The following is a 17,168-nucleotide window of genomic DNA, read 5'->3' as shown; positions in this document are numbered from 1 at the left end:
TTGAGTTGGCTCCTCGAGTCTCGAGGCCTTCTAGCTCCGTCTCAGGGTGGGTTCCGCAAAGGCCGCTCTGCCGTCGATAATCTGGTCTCCCTAGAGTCTGCCGTCCGTACAGCCTTTGCACGCCGCCAACATCTGGTTGCCGTCTTCTTCGACATGTGGAAGGCGTACGATACGACTTGGCGATATCACATCCTGGCCACACTTCATGGGTGGGGCCTTAGGGGCCCACTCCCGATTTTTATTCAGAATTTTCTGTCGTCTCGTTCCTTCCGCGTGCAAGTTGCTGCGTCCCATAGTTCCTCAAGAGTCCAGGAGAACGGGGTCCCACAGGGGTCTGTCCTCAGTGTCTCCGTTTTTAATTGCGATCAATGGGCTCGCTGAGGCGGTGGGATCGTCCGTCGCAGCTTCGTTGTATGCAGACGATTTCTGCCTCTACTACAGCTCCGCTGGCATTGCAGTTGCTGAGCGCCAGCTGCAGGGCGCTATCCGCAAGGCGCAGTCGTGGGCTGTAGCGCACGGCTTCCAGTTTTCGGCCGCTAAGACCTGCGTTGTGCATTTCTGCCGGCGTCGCACGGTTCACCCTGAGCCACGCCTTTACCTTGACGGTGAACCTCTTGCTGTGGTAGAGACGCATCGGTTCTTGGGACTGGTATTTGATGCCCGGTTGACTTGGCTGCCTCATATTAGGCAGCTTAAACAAACATGCTGGCGGCATTTAAACGCTCTCCGTTGCCTTAGCCACACCGGATGGGGTGCCGATTGGTCCACCCTTCTCCGGCTGTATCAAGCGCTGATCCAGTCCCGCCTTGATTATGGGTGTGTGGCTTATGGTTCGGCGTCGCAATCAGCGTTGCAATTGCTGGATCCCATCCATCACTGCGGGATCCGACTCGCCACAGGAGCATTTCGGACAAGCCCTGTTGACAGCTTACTTGTGGAGGCTGGTGTTCCTCCATTGCGGATCTTGCGCGACCGACTTCTGGCCGCTTATGCTGCCCACGTTTGTAGCTTGCCAGGGCATCCCAACTACCGTCTCCTGTTCCCGCACTCGATCGTCCATCTTCCAGACAGGCGGCCCTGGTCAGGGTGTACGATCGCGGTTCGCATCCGGGCTCTACTGTGTGGGATTGAGTTTTTTCCTCTCCCGCCTGTTTTCCAGGCCAATCTCCGTCTGCCCCCTTGGTGTGTGCGCCGACCATACATTCGGCTGGATTTGGCACTGGGTCCGAAAGACTCGGTCCCTCCTCCGGCCCTCCGCCGCCGCTTTGTTGCTCTCCTTGCCGAGTTTCCCGGAACTGCCGTGGCCTATACCGACGGTTCGATGGTCTCTGGTCGCACTGTTACGCTCTTACTCTAGAGGATCATTGTGAGCAACGGTCGCTGGCACCCGGGAACAGTGTATACACTGCCGAGTTGGTTGCCATCTATCGCGCCCTAGAGTATATCCGCTCCCGCTCAGGTGAGTCCTTTGTCATCTGTAGTGACTCCCTGAGTGGTTTACGAGCTCTTGACCAGTGCTTTCCTCGTTCCCGTCTGGTGATGGCCATCCACGAGTCGCTCCATGCTCTTGCCCGTTGCGGCCGCTCCGTGGTCTTTGTTTGGACCCCAGGTCATGTCGGCATCCCGGGCAATGAGCGGGTTGACACGCTGGCTAAACAGGCAGTGAGTTCACCGGCTCTGGAACTCGGCCTTATGGAGTGTGATCTCCTGTCGCTTTTGCGCCAGAAAGTGCTTGGTGCCTGGGGTGACGAGTGGCGCACCCTGCCCACGCCCAACAAACTTCGGGCGGTGAAGGAGACGACCCGTGTGTGGCGCTCCTCCATGCGGGCCTCTCGGAAGGACTCTGTCGTCCTCTGCTGGCTGCGCGTTGGCCACACGTGGCTGACGCACGGCCATTTGTTGCGCCGGGAGGACCCACCGCTATGTCGCTGCGGGGCAGCTCTGACGGTGGTCCACATTTTGGTGGACTGCCCGCTTTTAACAGGACTCGGGCAGACGTTTGCGCTGCCTGATACCCTCCCTGCCCTTTTATGTGATGACGTTGCTATGGCGGACCTCGTGTTGAGTTTTATTCGGGCAGGGGGTTTTTATCGTATGATTTGAGTGTTTGTCCTTTTATTTCCTGTATTGACTTGGGCCTTTGGCCTGTGGTTTTAAACTGTGGGTTTTAATGTCATTTGGTGGTTGGCTTTTCCTTATTTTCATGGTCGGCCAACCACCGCAACACTCGGTGCGATTTTAGTTCCGTTTGTCTGGTCTTTGTCTGCCTTTCTTGTATTGTGTCGTCCCTTCTCTCAGTTCTCCGTTTTTAACGACTGACAGTTTTTATTTCGTGTGATTTTATCGTGGAACAAGGGACCGATGACCTTAGCAGTCTGGTCCCTTCAATCCCACACCCAACCCAACCATTCCTTGGGCGCCACGGTTTGTGATTCTGCTTATCACTCAACTCGAGCCGCTTCTAACTCACTTCTGTACACAATATTGCAGTCGGGAATTACAACAAAGAAAATAAATTTACATAAGGCTGACAGATTTCCAGAACTACCTATGTGGTGAAGATCGTTTCTGAGAGTAATATATTAAAATTTGTAAATACAATAAATTTATAAAAATCTTCCTGGCCATTAACGTTTATTCGATGTTTTTTCTGTATTTAGGAATTGGAATTGCCAGATGCTCCAGGAAAGTTGCATGCCATACAAGGGGACGTCACTGACGAAGACAGTATTCTCGCAGCCTTCAAGTGGATAAAGGATAACTTGTCGGGTGTTGACGTCTTGGTCAATAACGCTGGCGTCATAGAAGAGAGCGAGCTGACATGTGAGTACAGCACCTGCCAGATTGCATAATTCTTTGGGGTGGCATTGATATAGTAATGAAATTGCTTACGCTCAGTTTAGTGAGAATTTTTTTTTTGGCCAAAGATAACAGCCAGTGGCCAAGATCCAATGGCATGACGTAAAATTCACAGGATATTTCTCGTCGTAGCTGTTTCGTCTAAGTGTGAACTTGTCAGTATCCTACTGACATTGCCTGAAAATGAGGTCTTCAATGAGTAACGACTCACTTTCTTCTGAAAGCAAGTTGGTTTTATTAGATTCCAATACATCACATTATTCCTCACTTGTTTGGTTACAAAACCCTAATTTTCAAAATAATTTGTTCCATGCGACGGCCTTAGTTCACCTTACAGTATACGCATGTTACTGCTCTACAGGTGGACATATGAGCCAACTTCCTGATGTATCAATAACCTCCCCATAGATGTACTATTTCCCGCGAGTGCATCCTTTCAACCAGATGGAAGTCGGAAGGTGCGAGATTTACATTGAAGGGTGGATGAGGAACAGTCCACTGAAGTTCTGCCCGAATTTCTCGGATTCAGACTTGAGGCCTTCTGTTGTCATGGAGTAGTTCTGCATTTTTGTGGAGAATGAACACACTAAAGTCGCGTCTTCAGTTTCCTTAGGGTAGTGCAATAAACTTCAGAGCTCGTCGTCGCACCATGAGAAACATCAAACAGAAAAACTTCAGTCGCAGAAGAACTTCGCCATGGCTTTAACAGTTGTGGGTATGTCTTGAATTTTCTCTTCGGAAGATATTGGTGTGGTGCAACTACATGGATTGCCGTTTTGTTTCCGGTTCGAACTGCCGAACCTGTTCAATCGTCTGTGGCTTTTAGACAAAAATTGTCATGATCAACTTTGTAAGGTTCTCCCCCCCCCCCTCAGGGGGTCGCCAACTCTTTTGTGGATACGTGCGTAGCGAGCACGGGACCCGAGCTAATATGGAACCCCTCCATTTCCGGGCTGCATACCTTCCCTTTCCGCATCCTTCCCCATCCCCCATCTTCGCCCCCCCCCCCTCACCTCCGCCACTGTGCTTCCCTTTATCTCCCTCTGGGAGTATGTTTTGTGCCTACGTCCAGAGACGGACGCTCGAGAGTGTAATGCTTTCTTCGCTTTCTCTGCTTGCAAGTGTTCGTCCTTCCTTTGTCCTTCTCTTTTCCTTACCTCTTCTTTTCCCCTTTTCTCCTCTGCGGCGTTTGAGACCTCTCTTCTTTCCTTTCCCTTTGTTTTTCCCTTTTTCCCTTTCTCTCTCTCTCTCTCTCTCTCTCTCTCTCTCTCTCTCTCTCTCTCTCCCCCTGTGCATGTCTGAAGGCCGACCCACGCATTTCCATGCGTAGCCGGTTACGGGGAAACGCGTAATTCCCCGCCCGTAGTAGACAGGTAGGACACGTACGTACCCCCTGGTAACGGCCAGGCCCAGGGAGGGTTGATTACCCGAGCTGATACCTTCCGAAAGTGCCGATTGGTCCCTCCGTCCGTTTCTTGGAGGTGTGAACAAGGCGGGAGTGCCCTCAGATCGGGCCCCCACAAGGGAGGATCACGCCATCGGAGACGCCGGTAATCATGGGGGATACTTTCGCAATGGTTTCCTCATCTTCTATGCCTGCTCACAAGCGTAAGTTCAATGTCTCAGGCACAGACAGTCCTTCCATCGTTGACACAGTTCCTTGTTTCTCAGTCTGACGAAGGTCACGACTTTCATTATTCAGAAAGGTATCGACGCAGTTGCAGGTCCTGTAAAGCCTTGTTCCAGATTACGAAATGGCACCTTGTTAGAAACAGTGCCCTCCAGGCACAAAAACTGCTGTGTATGTAACTGCTACACACCTTCCCTGTCCGGGTGGAAGTACACTGCACTTTAAATTCGTCATGTGGAGTCGTTTATACACGCTCCCTCGACGGATTGACCGAGGAAATTCAACACGCCCTTTCTGACCAGGGCGTAACGGCTGTTCATAGTCGTGAAAAGGGTTGACACGAACATCATTCCAACCCGTACTGTCTTCTTGACATTTGACAGAGTTGAACTCCCATTGAGTATAAAAGTGGGCTATGAGAATTTCCGTTCGCCCTTACATCCCAAACCCTACGCATTGCTGTTGGTGTCTGGTTCAATCACACCAGCCAGTCCTGTTCCAATCGAGGCAAATGTTATGTGTGGCAAGGATGCCCATGACGCTGCTTGTCCACCTCCATCCCCTCGTTGCATCAACTGTATGGGTGACCACGCTGCTTCTTCTAGAGATTGCCCCATCTTTAAAGACGAAAAGCTCATTCACGAAATAAGAGTGAAGGAAAATGTGTCGACCTTTGCGGCTCGAAAATTATTCGCCAGTCGAAAGCCCACTGTGCCTCAGACTGGAAAATACAGCACTGTCCTTGCCTCTCATCGGCCAACAAAGGAGGCGGCCACGCAGACTTGTGATCTCAGCTTTAGTGCCACGGTCGTCAGATCGGCCAGCGCAAACATCGCCTGGTCAACCTCCCACTTTCGCCTGCTCACTCTATGGCTCACCCTTCATCGGTTTTTGCTAAATCTCGAGCCCAAAAGTTGGACACCAACTTCACAACCATCAGTTCCTCCTTCATCTAAACATCCTGTTTCTAAGAAGGCTAATAAGAAACCCAGTTCCTCTCTTTCTCCACCACGGTGTGTCTCGTCTACAGCACCACCTGACGGTAGCCGCCCTCGTCCGTTTTCTGTGTCGCCGAGGTGCACTGCTGGCGGCCGATCAACCGGCCGATCGCAGGTGGCAGGAGCTGCTCCTGAACAACCTATGAATCAGGATCTTCTGCCTTCGGCTGAATGCCATTCCACGCTGTCGGTCGCAAGCTCTGAGCCGTTGTTGAGTTGATGGCAACCTTGGTCACTTTCTTCCATTTTCTGTTCACTCTGTCCATTATCCACTGGAATATCCGCGGCATTCGAGCCAATCGGGATGAATTGTCGATCCTCTTCTGATCCTACTCGCCAGTCATCTTTTGTATTCAGGAAACAAAGCTGCGTCTTCATGGCCACTTTGCTCTCCCCATTTTCAGTCAGTCCGATTTGATCTCCCCTCTGTTGAAGGCACTCCAGCACATGACTCATGATTCTTCTCCATGATACTCTCCATTATCACCCAATCCCCTTAAACACTCCTTCCAATCAGTCGCTGTCCATCTTTCCCTTTCTGGATACACCTTCTCTCTTTGTACTGTATACATTCCATCGTCCACACAAACGGCACGAGCTGATCTCCTCCTTGGTCAGCTTCCCCCCCCCCCCCCCCCCCACCTATTTGCTGGTTGGGGACTTCAATGCCCACCACCCGCTTTGGGGATCTCCACATCCTTGTCCGCGTGTCTCGCTATTGATAGATGTCTTCCACCAAGTGGATCTCGTTTGCCTCAACACTGGGGACTCTACATTTTTGTCTGCCTCTACGACAAATTTCTCTCATTTGGACCTTTCGGTCGGTACTGTTCCGCTAGCTCGGCGCTTCGAATGGTTCGCCCTTGCTGATACACACTAGTGACCACTTCCCATGTGTCCTTAGATTGCAGCCACAACTGCCATATATGCGCCCGCGACGCTGGAAATTTGCCCAAGTCGATTGGTCACTTGTCTCTCGCGACATTCGATGACACTTTCCTAGCGTCGACGATGAGGTCACACTTACAGCCGCGGAACGTTCAATAGCTCGCACCTCCGAATTGCACGGCGCCCCCCAGTTTCTTGGTGGAACGAGGCCTGCCGTGACGCAATACGTGAGCGGTGACGCGCTCTTCGCGTTTTCCGCCACCATCCTACTTTGGCTAAATGTATCCGCTATAAGCAGTTCCGTGCACGATGCCGTCGCGTATTTCGCGATAGCAAGAAGGCAAGCTGGGACTTCTTTACTAGCTCATTTAACGCCTTCACTCCCTCCTCGGAAGTTTGGAGTGGGATTCGACGGTTATCTGGCGCGCCTAGTTTCTCCCTGGTCTCTGGGCTTACTGTCGCGCATGATACAGTAGTGGACCCCATCACAATTTCTAACTCATTGGGTCAACACTTTGTTGAGATTTCGAGCTTTTCAAATTACCCGCCAGCGTTTCTCCCGAAGAAACGTGCAGCGGAGGTGCAACCTCTCGCTTTCTCCTCAAAATCGCGAAATCCAAAATACTGTTTTCTCCATGCGGGAACTCCAACATGCACTCTCTTCTTCTCGCTCTTGCTCCCCCAGGACCGGATGGTATCAACATCCAAATGTTGCTGCATTTATCATACCATAGTCTGTGTTACCTCCTTCGCCTTTATAATCGAATTTGGACCGACAGTACTTTTCCCAGACGATGACGAAAAGCTATCGTCGTTCCTGTTCCGAAAACTGGAAAGGACAAACGTATCCCCTCTAGCTATCGCCCCATTTTTCTCACGAGTAGTGCATGTAAGGTTTTGGAAGGTATGGTGAATTGCCGTTAAGCTTGGTGGCTGGAGTCCTGCAGTCTTTTAACACCTGCCCAATGCGGTTTCCGAAAGCATCGTTCTGCAGTTGAACATCTTGTTGCTCTCCACTTATATCGTGAACAATTATCTCCTAAAATGCCAAACAGTAGCAATATTTTTTGATCTGGAGAGAGCATACGATACCTGTTGGACAGGCATTCTCTGCACACTGTTCTCTTGGGGCTTTTGAGGTCGGCTGCCCCTTTTTTTTTTTCGCGAATTTATGGCAGAGCGCACATTTAGAGTGCGTGTGAACATTACTCTCTCGTGTACCTTCTCCCAAGAAAACAGGGTACCCCAGGGCTCCGTGCTAAGTGTTGTACTGTTTGCCATTGCCATAAATCCAATTATGGATTGTCTCCTTCCTAATGTCTCGGGCTCTCTCCTTGTGGACGATTTTGCGATCTACTACAGCTCTCAACGGACCAACCTTCTTGAACGACGTCTTCAAGGATGTCTCGATCGCCTCCACTCTCGGAGCCTCGTAACAGGCTTCCGCTTTTCTCCCAGTAAGACTGTTTGTGTTAATTTTTGGCGTCGTACGGAGTTACTTCCACCCTCCTTACATCTAGGACCTGTCAACCTTCAGTTTTCTGACGTCGCTAAATTCTTTGGTCTTCTGTTTGGCAGAAAACTGTGCTGGTCCTCCCACGTTTTCTATCTTTCGGCTCGCTGTCTGCAATCCCTCAACACCCTCCGTGTCCTGAATGGTACCTCCTGGGGAGCGGACAGAGTGGTCCTTCTCCACCTCTATCGGTCCTTAGTGCGCTCGAAATTGGACTATTGAAGCATAGTTTACTCCTGCTCAGCCGTCTATTCTTAGACGACTCTATCCACCACTGTGGATTACGTTTAGTGTCTGGAGCGTTTTACACCAGCCCTGTGGAAAGCCTTTATGCTTAGACTGCTGAACCTCCGCTGTCCAATCGGCGAGCTGTCCTGAGTCGTTGTGCTAGCCATCTGTCTTCCATGCCTGCTAATCCGGCCCATGACATTTTTTCCTTGCCTCCTTGGATTTAGGGTATGCAGGCCGCCTTTCATCCCTACTACCACCGGGAGTCTGTTCCCGTCAACAGCTCCATTCTCTTTCGCCCCCAGGGGCTCAGCATTCATTTGCTGACGACGGGCTTGGCGACCCCAGGGTCCTGAGCTGGGGACTGGTCAGCGCCGCCAGTCTCCTGTAACTGTAACCCTCGTACATGCTTCAGCAACCACCGTATGGTGCGGTGGTGGAATGTTGTGTGCTGCAGGGAATGGTAATCTTCGTTTGACCACCTGGATTGTGAGGAAGGTAAACCTCTATAAAAAAAACCTCAATCTTACGGTGTGCTACGCGCCTACAAGATGCATGACTGTTGGGGTGCAACAGTCGCCAGTGAGCAACCTCTGGGGCACCTGCCGCACCCCAGTTGTATAAGGCTTACCTAGGCACGCGGGGCTCTGTCTGGGTGGACTTCTAATTCCCTAGCTGCTCGTGGGACCGAGATGGATCCTTCGAAATTCTTTTCCTCCTCCCAGCGGAAAGGGTGGGCCGCTGGAAGGTTCTAACACCCAGTCTCTTAAGAGGGCTCGTGCAGTCAGTCCCCCTGACTGCAGCACATCTTTGACAAGTGAAGTCTTTAGTAACAGAATGCAGTCTGGTAATCAGGTGTTTCTCGTTGTAAAACGGAAGGAGGGTAGTTTTGAGAAGGTTTCGCCCTTCTATATACAAAAGGGTCTGGAGGGCATCTGTGGCTCCTTAAAATCAGTGAAGAGTTTGTGTAATGGGACCTTGCTCGTGGAAACTTCCACTTCCCATTAAGCCACTAACCTGCAAGCTGCTAAATGCCTTGGGGAGTATTCCATTAGACACTGAACTGCACACCACCTTGAATTATAGCAAAGGTGTTGTGACATGCTGGGATCTAGTAGACATTTCCAAAGACGAACTGCAACGTGAGTGGGTTCTGGAAGGTATCGTTGATCTTAAACATATCATGAAGAGGGTTGATGGCAATCTTGTAAAATCACTCTTTTATTCTGACCTTCAGTAGCACGAAACTGCAGAACATATTAAAGCTGGCTTCCTTCGCCTTAGTGTGCGCCGTTATTTCCTGTCACCAATACGCTTTTAAATACCAGCGTTTTGGGCATACCACCTTAGGCTGTAAAGGTGAAGCGACTTGTGCCAATTGTGGTAACGCTGCTCATGAAGGAGTTGGTTGCTCGTCTCCAGCCAGATGTATTAATTGCTCTGGGAACCACCCTGTTCGGAGTAGGGACTGCCGAATATTTTTAGAGGAACGCAAAGTCCAGGAAATCAAAACAACCAAGCGTATCCTCTATGGTGAGGCCAAGAAGATCTAAAAGTCGATGCAACCTCCCACTTTTGCTACATCTTTTGCATCCCTGGTTCAGAAGCCTACTCCAAAAGTCGACGCCTCAACGCAGACAGAGGCGGTGAGTGTTGGCACTAACACCTGCAGCTGTCAGTGCACTTGCAATGCAGCCAGTGTTTCAAAGCCAGTAGCCCCTACTCGAATGGCAGACATACAGTGGCGAACTTGGGCCAGCCCCTGGCGCCTCCAACAGCTGAGGCTGTTCCCAAGCCCAGTGCGCCAATTAACTCCATCAGCTCCCCCAAAGCCCACCAAACCACAGAAAGCACCTGTACAGCAGCCACACCGGGTCAAATCCCGTGGTAAACCGTCTGACCATGCGGATGTTTTACATGAGGCTTCATCTGACTCTTCCCCAGAGTTGATGGAATACGACGTATGTGTGGGGCAATCATCTCGCCCCACACCTGCCCCTCCACTTGTTGCGGTCTCCCCGCCCTGTCGGGGAGACAGGATGAAGGTGCTACCCCCAACATAGATGGCTCCCATACTTCAGTGGAACTTGCAAGGATTCAGGACGCATGTGGAGGAACTTCGTCTACACTCTCAGGGTAGACCACTGTGTCTCTGCCTCCAGGAGACTTATTTTCATCCCACATACTCCCCTGAGCTGCGAGGCTATACACTCCACAAAAAGGACGACCTGTGTGGAGAGAGAGCTAGAGGAGGTGTAGGTATTTTCGTCAGGACGGACCACCACTCCTCGCCTCTCTCGCTTATGACTACTTGCAGGCTGTCGCTGTGTCCGTGCACATGCGTCATCCATTGACTGTCCACTTTACTTGGCCCCACATGACGTACTTGATGAAGTGGCCCTCACCGACCTTCTTAAACAGCACCCCCAACCATTCATTATTTGTGATTTTAATGCCCACGATGTGCTTTGGGGCTCTGCAATTACCTGTCCCAGGGTAGAGCAATTGAGGCTTCTCCTGTCATCCTGTGCCTACTTGCTCAATGGAGGACAGAGTACTCATTTCTGCACAGCGACTGGGTAGTTCTCTGCCATTGATCTCTCGCTTTGCTCTCCAGTTCTTGCCGCCAGTGCTCACTGGGAAGTGGTCGCTAACTTGCATGGCAGTGATAATTTCCCAATCTGGATTCACCTGCCAGATGGGGTGGACCCTGAAAGGAGACCACCACGTGGGTGCTCAGTGGAGCTGACTGGAAACTTTATAGCCAGTTGGCCCAATTCGAACACTGTGCGAATGTTGAGGTGTGGGTGGATCATATTACCAAAACGGTCCACCACGCCGCTGCAGCATCCATTCCACAGTCCACAGGCCCCCAGAAGAAGCCACCTGTGCCTTAGTGGAGTGCCGAATGCTGCTCTGCAATCAGGACCAGGCATGCGGCTCTGCGTTGGTTCGTCTCGGCCGACTGCTGAGCATCTTGCAGTATTTCGGGTGGCGAGGGCAAGATGTCGCCGCATTATTCGTGAGAGCAAGAAGAGGTCATGGCAACAGTTCCTGAACACCATTAATCGTTCCACCAAAAGTTCCATTGTGTGGGAGACCATTAGGAGAATTTCTGGCAGAGGAGGGAGGTGCCCCATAGCTGCTGTAATGCATAACGGCACTCTCCACACGGATCCGCGAGACATTGCCCAGACTACGGCAGCGTATTTTGCTACAGTTACTGCAACAACCAGTCAGGATCCAGGTTTCCAGCGTCATAGGGCCGTGGCTGAGAGATGTAGTCTGGACTTTCAGTCCACCTCTCATGAAGTTAACTGCCAATTTTCTATGTGGGAGCTGGATTCTGCATTGTCTGGAGCTCGTGACTCCTCCCCTGGTCACAACAGGATCCATTACAGTATGCAATGGCACCTCACATTGCGGAACAAAGAAATCCTCCTCTCACTTTTTAATGCTGTTTGGGCGTCGGGTCACTTTCCTGATGCGTGGTGTGAGGCAGTTTTAATTCCTTTTTTAAAACCTGGGAAAGACAGCACGAGCCCGAGTAGCTACCGTAGTGTTGCCCTCACTAGTTGTATAGGGAAGAGCGGATGATCAACCGCCGCCTTGTCTGGATGTTAGAATCCCAGCAACTCGTTGGTCGCTTTAAGTGTGGGTTCAGGTGGATTCGTTCCACCTTCGATAACCTTGCCCTCCTGGAGGCGGCTATACAACAAGCTTTCCTACGTCATCACCTTCTAGGTGTATTTTTCGACATTGAGAAGGCCTACGATACCACTTGGAGGCGTCTCATCCTGGAGCAACTTCACGAATGGGGTTTTCGTGGTTGTCTTCTTTTTATTCAGTCTTTCCTCTCGCCACGATATTTTAGATACCGAATTGGTGACGTTCTGTTTAAACGCTTTGAACAGGAGAACGGTGTTCCTCAGGGTAGCGTTTTAAGTGTCTCTCTTTGCCATCGCTATTAATAGCATTACGTCCATAGTGAAAAGTCCTGTCCAGTGTTGTTTGTGGATGATTCTCTTTGTTTTGTTCTTCAAGCCTTGCAACGACAACTCGTCAGTTGCAACTTACGATTAGGCGTTTGGATGACTGGGCGCGGAAGAGTGGTTTTAACTTTTCCACCGAGAAGTCTGTATGTGTTCTTTTTAATCGTTCTCGTTCGATTTTAACCTTTCCTGAGTTGCGGATGAGGGACACTATTCTTGCTTTTAGACACGGTGAAGTTTCTGGTGCTCATCTTTGACTCGAAGCTCACGTGGTTACCTCATCTTAAAGACCTGAAACAGCGGTCACTTAAGGCTTTAAGTATGTTTAAATGTCTTAGCCACAGTACATGGGGAGCTGACAGGACTTGTCTGCTCCAGTTCTACAGGGCGTTTGTGCGATCTCGGCTCGATTATGGGTGCACGGTGTATGGGTCTGCGAGGCCTTCTTACTTAAAGATGTTGGACGTTGTGCACCATGAAGGGCTTCGGTTGACCACTGGGGCATTCCGAACTAGCCCCATACCAAGCCTCTGTGCAGAGGCTGGTGAACCGCCACTACCTATGCGGCGACGGCTACTTACAGTGCGCCAGGCGTATAAAACTTTGTCCACACCATACACCCCTACATACCATACCATTGCTCAACCTCCTCTGGCACAGTTATTTCATAACCGGCAACGTCCGATGCAGCCCTAAGGGATTCGCGCACAGGATTGCCTCACTGCGATGTCTATGGCTGGTCTTCGTGTTTTGCGTCGCGGTTGGAGCAGATCTCCACCTTGGCTCCTCCGGAGACCCAAACATTTTAGATTTGACTAATTTTAAGAAAGATCGCACACCAGATTTTACGTTCCAATCTGTTTTTTAACATTTTAGATGTGCATCACGGTTTCACTGTCGTGTACACTGATGGCTCCAAACAGGAGAATTTCCTTGGCTGTTCTGTAGTGTTCCCTGATAGTTACCCGGATTCGCCTCCCTGCTGAATATACCGTTTTCGCAGCGGAGCTCCACGCGATCCTGATGGCACTGGAGCAGATGAATCGTGTTCGGGGCGATCGATTTCGCCTCTGCTCCGATTCTCTTAGTGCCTCACAATCACTGCAGAACCTGTACCCGACTGAGATGGTCCAGCTGATGCATGACCAACAGTTGGGTACGGAAGTATCCTTCTGCTGGGTGCCTGGTCATGTCGGTATATGGGGCAATGAACAGGCCGATTGGGCTGCCAAGGAGGCCTGCAGAGAGCAGGATGTGGTCCAGTGTCCTATTCCCTTGCAGTCAGTCATCGCTGCACTCCACAGGAAGTGCATGGAGTTGTGGGAGGACGAATGGCTGGCGGTGACGGCCAATAAACTGCGGTTGATAAAGTCAACCACTCGCCCGTGGCGTTCCTCCTACCGGTTGCTCAGGCGGGAGGAGGTGGCGCTCACAAGTCTTCGGATCGGGCACTGTCCTCTCACACACAGCTCTTTATTACGGCAGGAGGAACCTCCGTTTTGTGATGCTGGTCGTGTGCACATATCTGTCCGGCACATTTTAACAGACTGCATTTTATACCGTGATCCAAGGGCAGAAGCACAAGTTAAAGGGTTCTGCCTTCTGTTTTAGCTAATGAGACGTGTGTGTCTAGGGTTTTTGTTTTGTGATGTCTGGACTCTGGCCTAAAATTTTAGGCTGGAGGTTTGTGTATTTCAGTGGCAGACTCCTCCCTTTTTTCCTTGTGGTCAGCCAGCCACTTCCATCTGCTACACTGTTTTAGCTTCTTCTATCATTTACTTCCTGTGTTGTCCATGTTTTACTGCTGACGCTCTGCTTCATCCCACGCTTTCGTGTGGGTGAGCACATGTTTTTCAACGATTGTTACCCATGTTTCCTGTTCCGTTTTATACTCCTGTTCTGGGATTTTCTTGACACTAGTCTCACTGTTACTGAACGGGCGCTGAAGACCTTGCTGTCGTGCGCCCAAAACCCCTCTTCTACTACTACTACTACTACTACTACTACAACATTCTCTTTCCTTCCGCTTTCCTAAAACCACCTTGTCAACTTGGGGTACAGCACCGCCTTGGCTCCATCCCCGGACCTGCCTGCTCCGTGACTTTTGTCAATTTCCCAAGTATGGTACGCCTTCACTTGTTTATCGTCGGGTATTTGCTGCTCTATGTGCACAAATGAAGGAAGCCACATTTATTTACACTCATGGCTCAAAAACATCGTTTGGTGTAGCGAGTGCCTATATTGTTCGCGACACCCCATATCGATTTCGGCTTCCCGACCAGTGTTCGTTTTATACTGCGGAGCTTTACGCTGTTCTCCAGGCTGTCCAATACATCCGTCGACATCAGCGGATACAGTAGGTTATCTGTTCTGATTCTCTCAGCTCTCTCCTTAGTCTCCAAGCTCTCTACCCTGTCCACCCTCTGGTCCACCGGATTCAGGACTGCCTACACTTGCTCCACTTGGGAGGCGTCTCTGTTGCGTTCCTCTGGATCCCAGGACACGTTGGTATCTGTGGAAATGAGGCGGCCGATATAGCGACCAAGGCTGCAGTCTCGTTGGCCAGCTATTCACACGATTCCCTTCTCCGATCTACGGAGTGTTTTATGTCGTTGTTTTTATGGCACGCACTTTTGTCGACACTTTCCCATAATAAATAGCGCGACGTGAAAGTTCTTCCCTGTGCTTGGACCTCTTCCTTCCGAACGCGTCGTTGGGAGGAGGTAATTTTAACTAGACTCAGTATAGGGCACTGTCTTTTTAGCCATCGACATCTTTTAAGCGGCGATCCTCGCCCACTCTGTCCCCACTGCTCTCTGATATGGACGGTAAGACACCTTTTACTTGAGTGCCCCTATTTTACTCCGTTACGCGCCCGTCTACAGCTGTCGCCTGATATATCTTCCATTTTAGCAGATGACACGCGCTCAGCCGATCGCGTTCTAGAATTTATTAGTGTCAGTGAGATGACGTCAGTCATTTGAAGCTTTTTGGGGACAACCAGCCCCCTTCTATAGTGGTTTTTAAGCTTTCTTTCTATTTTTAGTTTCTCCAATTTTTTGAGTTTCGTTCCCATTTCTGCTGGTTTCCAGTTTCGTTTTTTTACCTTTTCCTAAGTCACAGACCGAGCGCTAATGATCGTAGCAGTTTTGCGCCCTAAAGCCATAACAAAAACCTCGTAAGGTGCAAACAGTTTTGCACAAATCTTTCGTTGATCTTTATGGTCTTGTTAGATGGAGAGGAACCCAGCGGAGGCTCACCTTCCAATACCCCAACTGGTGGCAGTATCAGCATTACCAACAGACGTCCATTGTGGAGCGAGGTGTTGTGATCAATCGATCACCTCGAATGAGTGTGCCTGCACATTCCTACAGTGCACAAGTCACAGCTGTGGGGCCGACCGGCCTTCGGAGAACAGACAGGTTTGCATGACCTTGTTGCCTCGATGAGATGCCTCGCCCAACGACTCGCCGTGCTTTTGTGCACTGTCAGGTCTCTACACACATTCTGCAGGCGCCTATGGACATCAGCGATGCTCTGGTTTTCCGCCAAAAGACAGACAGCCCTCTGCTTGGAATGCACCACCGTTACAGTCGCCCTTTTGGAAGCTATGCAAAGTGCCGCCACCTATAGGAACTTCACGAAGCTACAGGGGCTGAAGAGGAAATATTCAACTATGTCCCACAACACACACAGCTTCTTCAACCGAAACTGGCCGATGAAGTGAGGCATTACTTATTGAACGCCCCTCGTTCTTTAAGGTTCATCAAATACACTCCAAAGCTGAGAAAAGAATACTTTTGTCGGATGAAGACTGGGAGCACGTTACAAGAAAATTAATAATGTTGAAATGTGTACCTCAAGTGTGTGTTTCCTGGAAATAATTTGTTGTGGTGCACACTAGTGTTTCACAGTAGCATGTTTGAGAATTGTCAAACAGGTTGCATTGACCTGTCGGTTGTAGGGCTATCTGTATGGTAGGGGCACATGGTCATAAATTACCCTCGTCCACAAATTTTCACTCAATTTTTACAGGGACGAAAGCAGCTGTGCTTCATAGATTTAGATATGCTGAATATGAACATAAGTTTAAAGTTGTCTCCTAGCTCAGGATTCAAAGTAAACTTCACGTTTGTCACACTTGGCAAAGGCATTGTCACAATGGTTTCCTGGTCAGAAGTGAAATGAACTGGACGCTTCCAGTGAAATTGTAGATAGCTCAAACAAGTCTGAAGGCAGTACTGTTACACAGTACTAATGAAAGGCCTTCCATCAGTCACATATGCTGCCCTAGCTCAAAAAAATTATACCACGTTGAAATACTTTGGAAACAGTTAATTATAATAAGCATAAATAGCTAGTATGTGGAGATTTGTAATTGCGATTCTATTGGGTTTGCAGGGGATTACACTAAGTATTGCTGCTACCTGTGTGATACTGCCACGCATTAGAAAAACACTACACAGAGGAAACGTCCTACGAATAGCTCTGATGCTTGGGTCAAAATCTCTAGCGAATCAGAAAAAATGTTGTCCCATCACTGAAAATTAAGCTGCCCCTCAGGGCATTAAAGGCTTTGCACAGAAATGAAATACTATTTTGCTATTTCTGTAAGAAGTTTCCACGACTTAGCGGAAAGATCATAAAGGAGATAATCATTGATCCACAGATACGGCAGCGGTTGGGGACATAACTTAGTCCACTACAACACCTGATCAGCTGCTTGCATGGCCCTGTTTTTGAATGTGGCATTGTTCTTGGAAAATAGGCGAGCTGAACATTAGATACCTTGTGGGTGAAGTCATTCATGCTTATACCCCTGCAGGCCTGGGGCTTAGAATAGGCCCAAGGTACTCCTGCCTGTACTAAGAGGTTACTGAAATGAGTTGCTCACCTTTCGGGCTTTGTGATGGGCCCCTGTAAGGTTTGACGTCCATTTTTCAAACTTTTCCCGAGCCAACTGGGAAAGGGCGACTTAAACAGTACATCGTGTTCATCATGCATTGAGATCTTTAGCCCACTTCATCGTCGTGGTATTGCAGTATCACTCATCCTCTCTC

General features: G+C 49.9%; 1 protein-coding gene across 1 annotated transcript in view; it reads left to right on the top strand.

Annotated features, from left to right (window-relative positions):
* The window catches only part of LOC126336672 (farnesol dehydrogenase-like), a 64,821-nt gene that overhangs the window by 13,890 nt on the left and 33,763 nt on the right, over positions 1-17,168 (top strand). The window contains exon 2 of the mRNA XM_050000619.1: positions 2,661-2,823. Within this exon, the coding sequence (XP_049856576.1) occupies positions 2,661-2,823 (163 nt within the window). The remainder of the gene's footprint in view (positions 1-2,660; positions 2,824-17,168) is intronic.

The sequence above is a fragment of the Schistocerca gregaria genome, chromosome 2 (genome assembly GCF_023897955.1).
Source record: "Schistocerca gregaria isolate iqSchGreg1 chromosome 2, iqSchGreg1.2, whole genome shotgun sequence".
NCBI classification, from domain to species: Eukaryota; Metazoa; Arthropoda; class Insecta; order Orthoptera; family Acrididae; genus Schistocerca; species Schistocerca gregaria.
The sequence above is the reverse complement of the archived record's forward strand: the minus strand, read 5'-3'. Positions and strand labels throughout refer to the sequence as shown.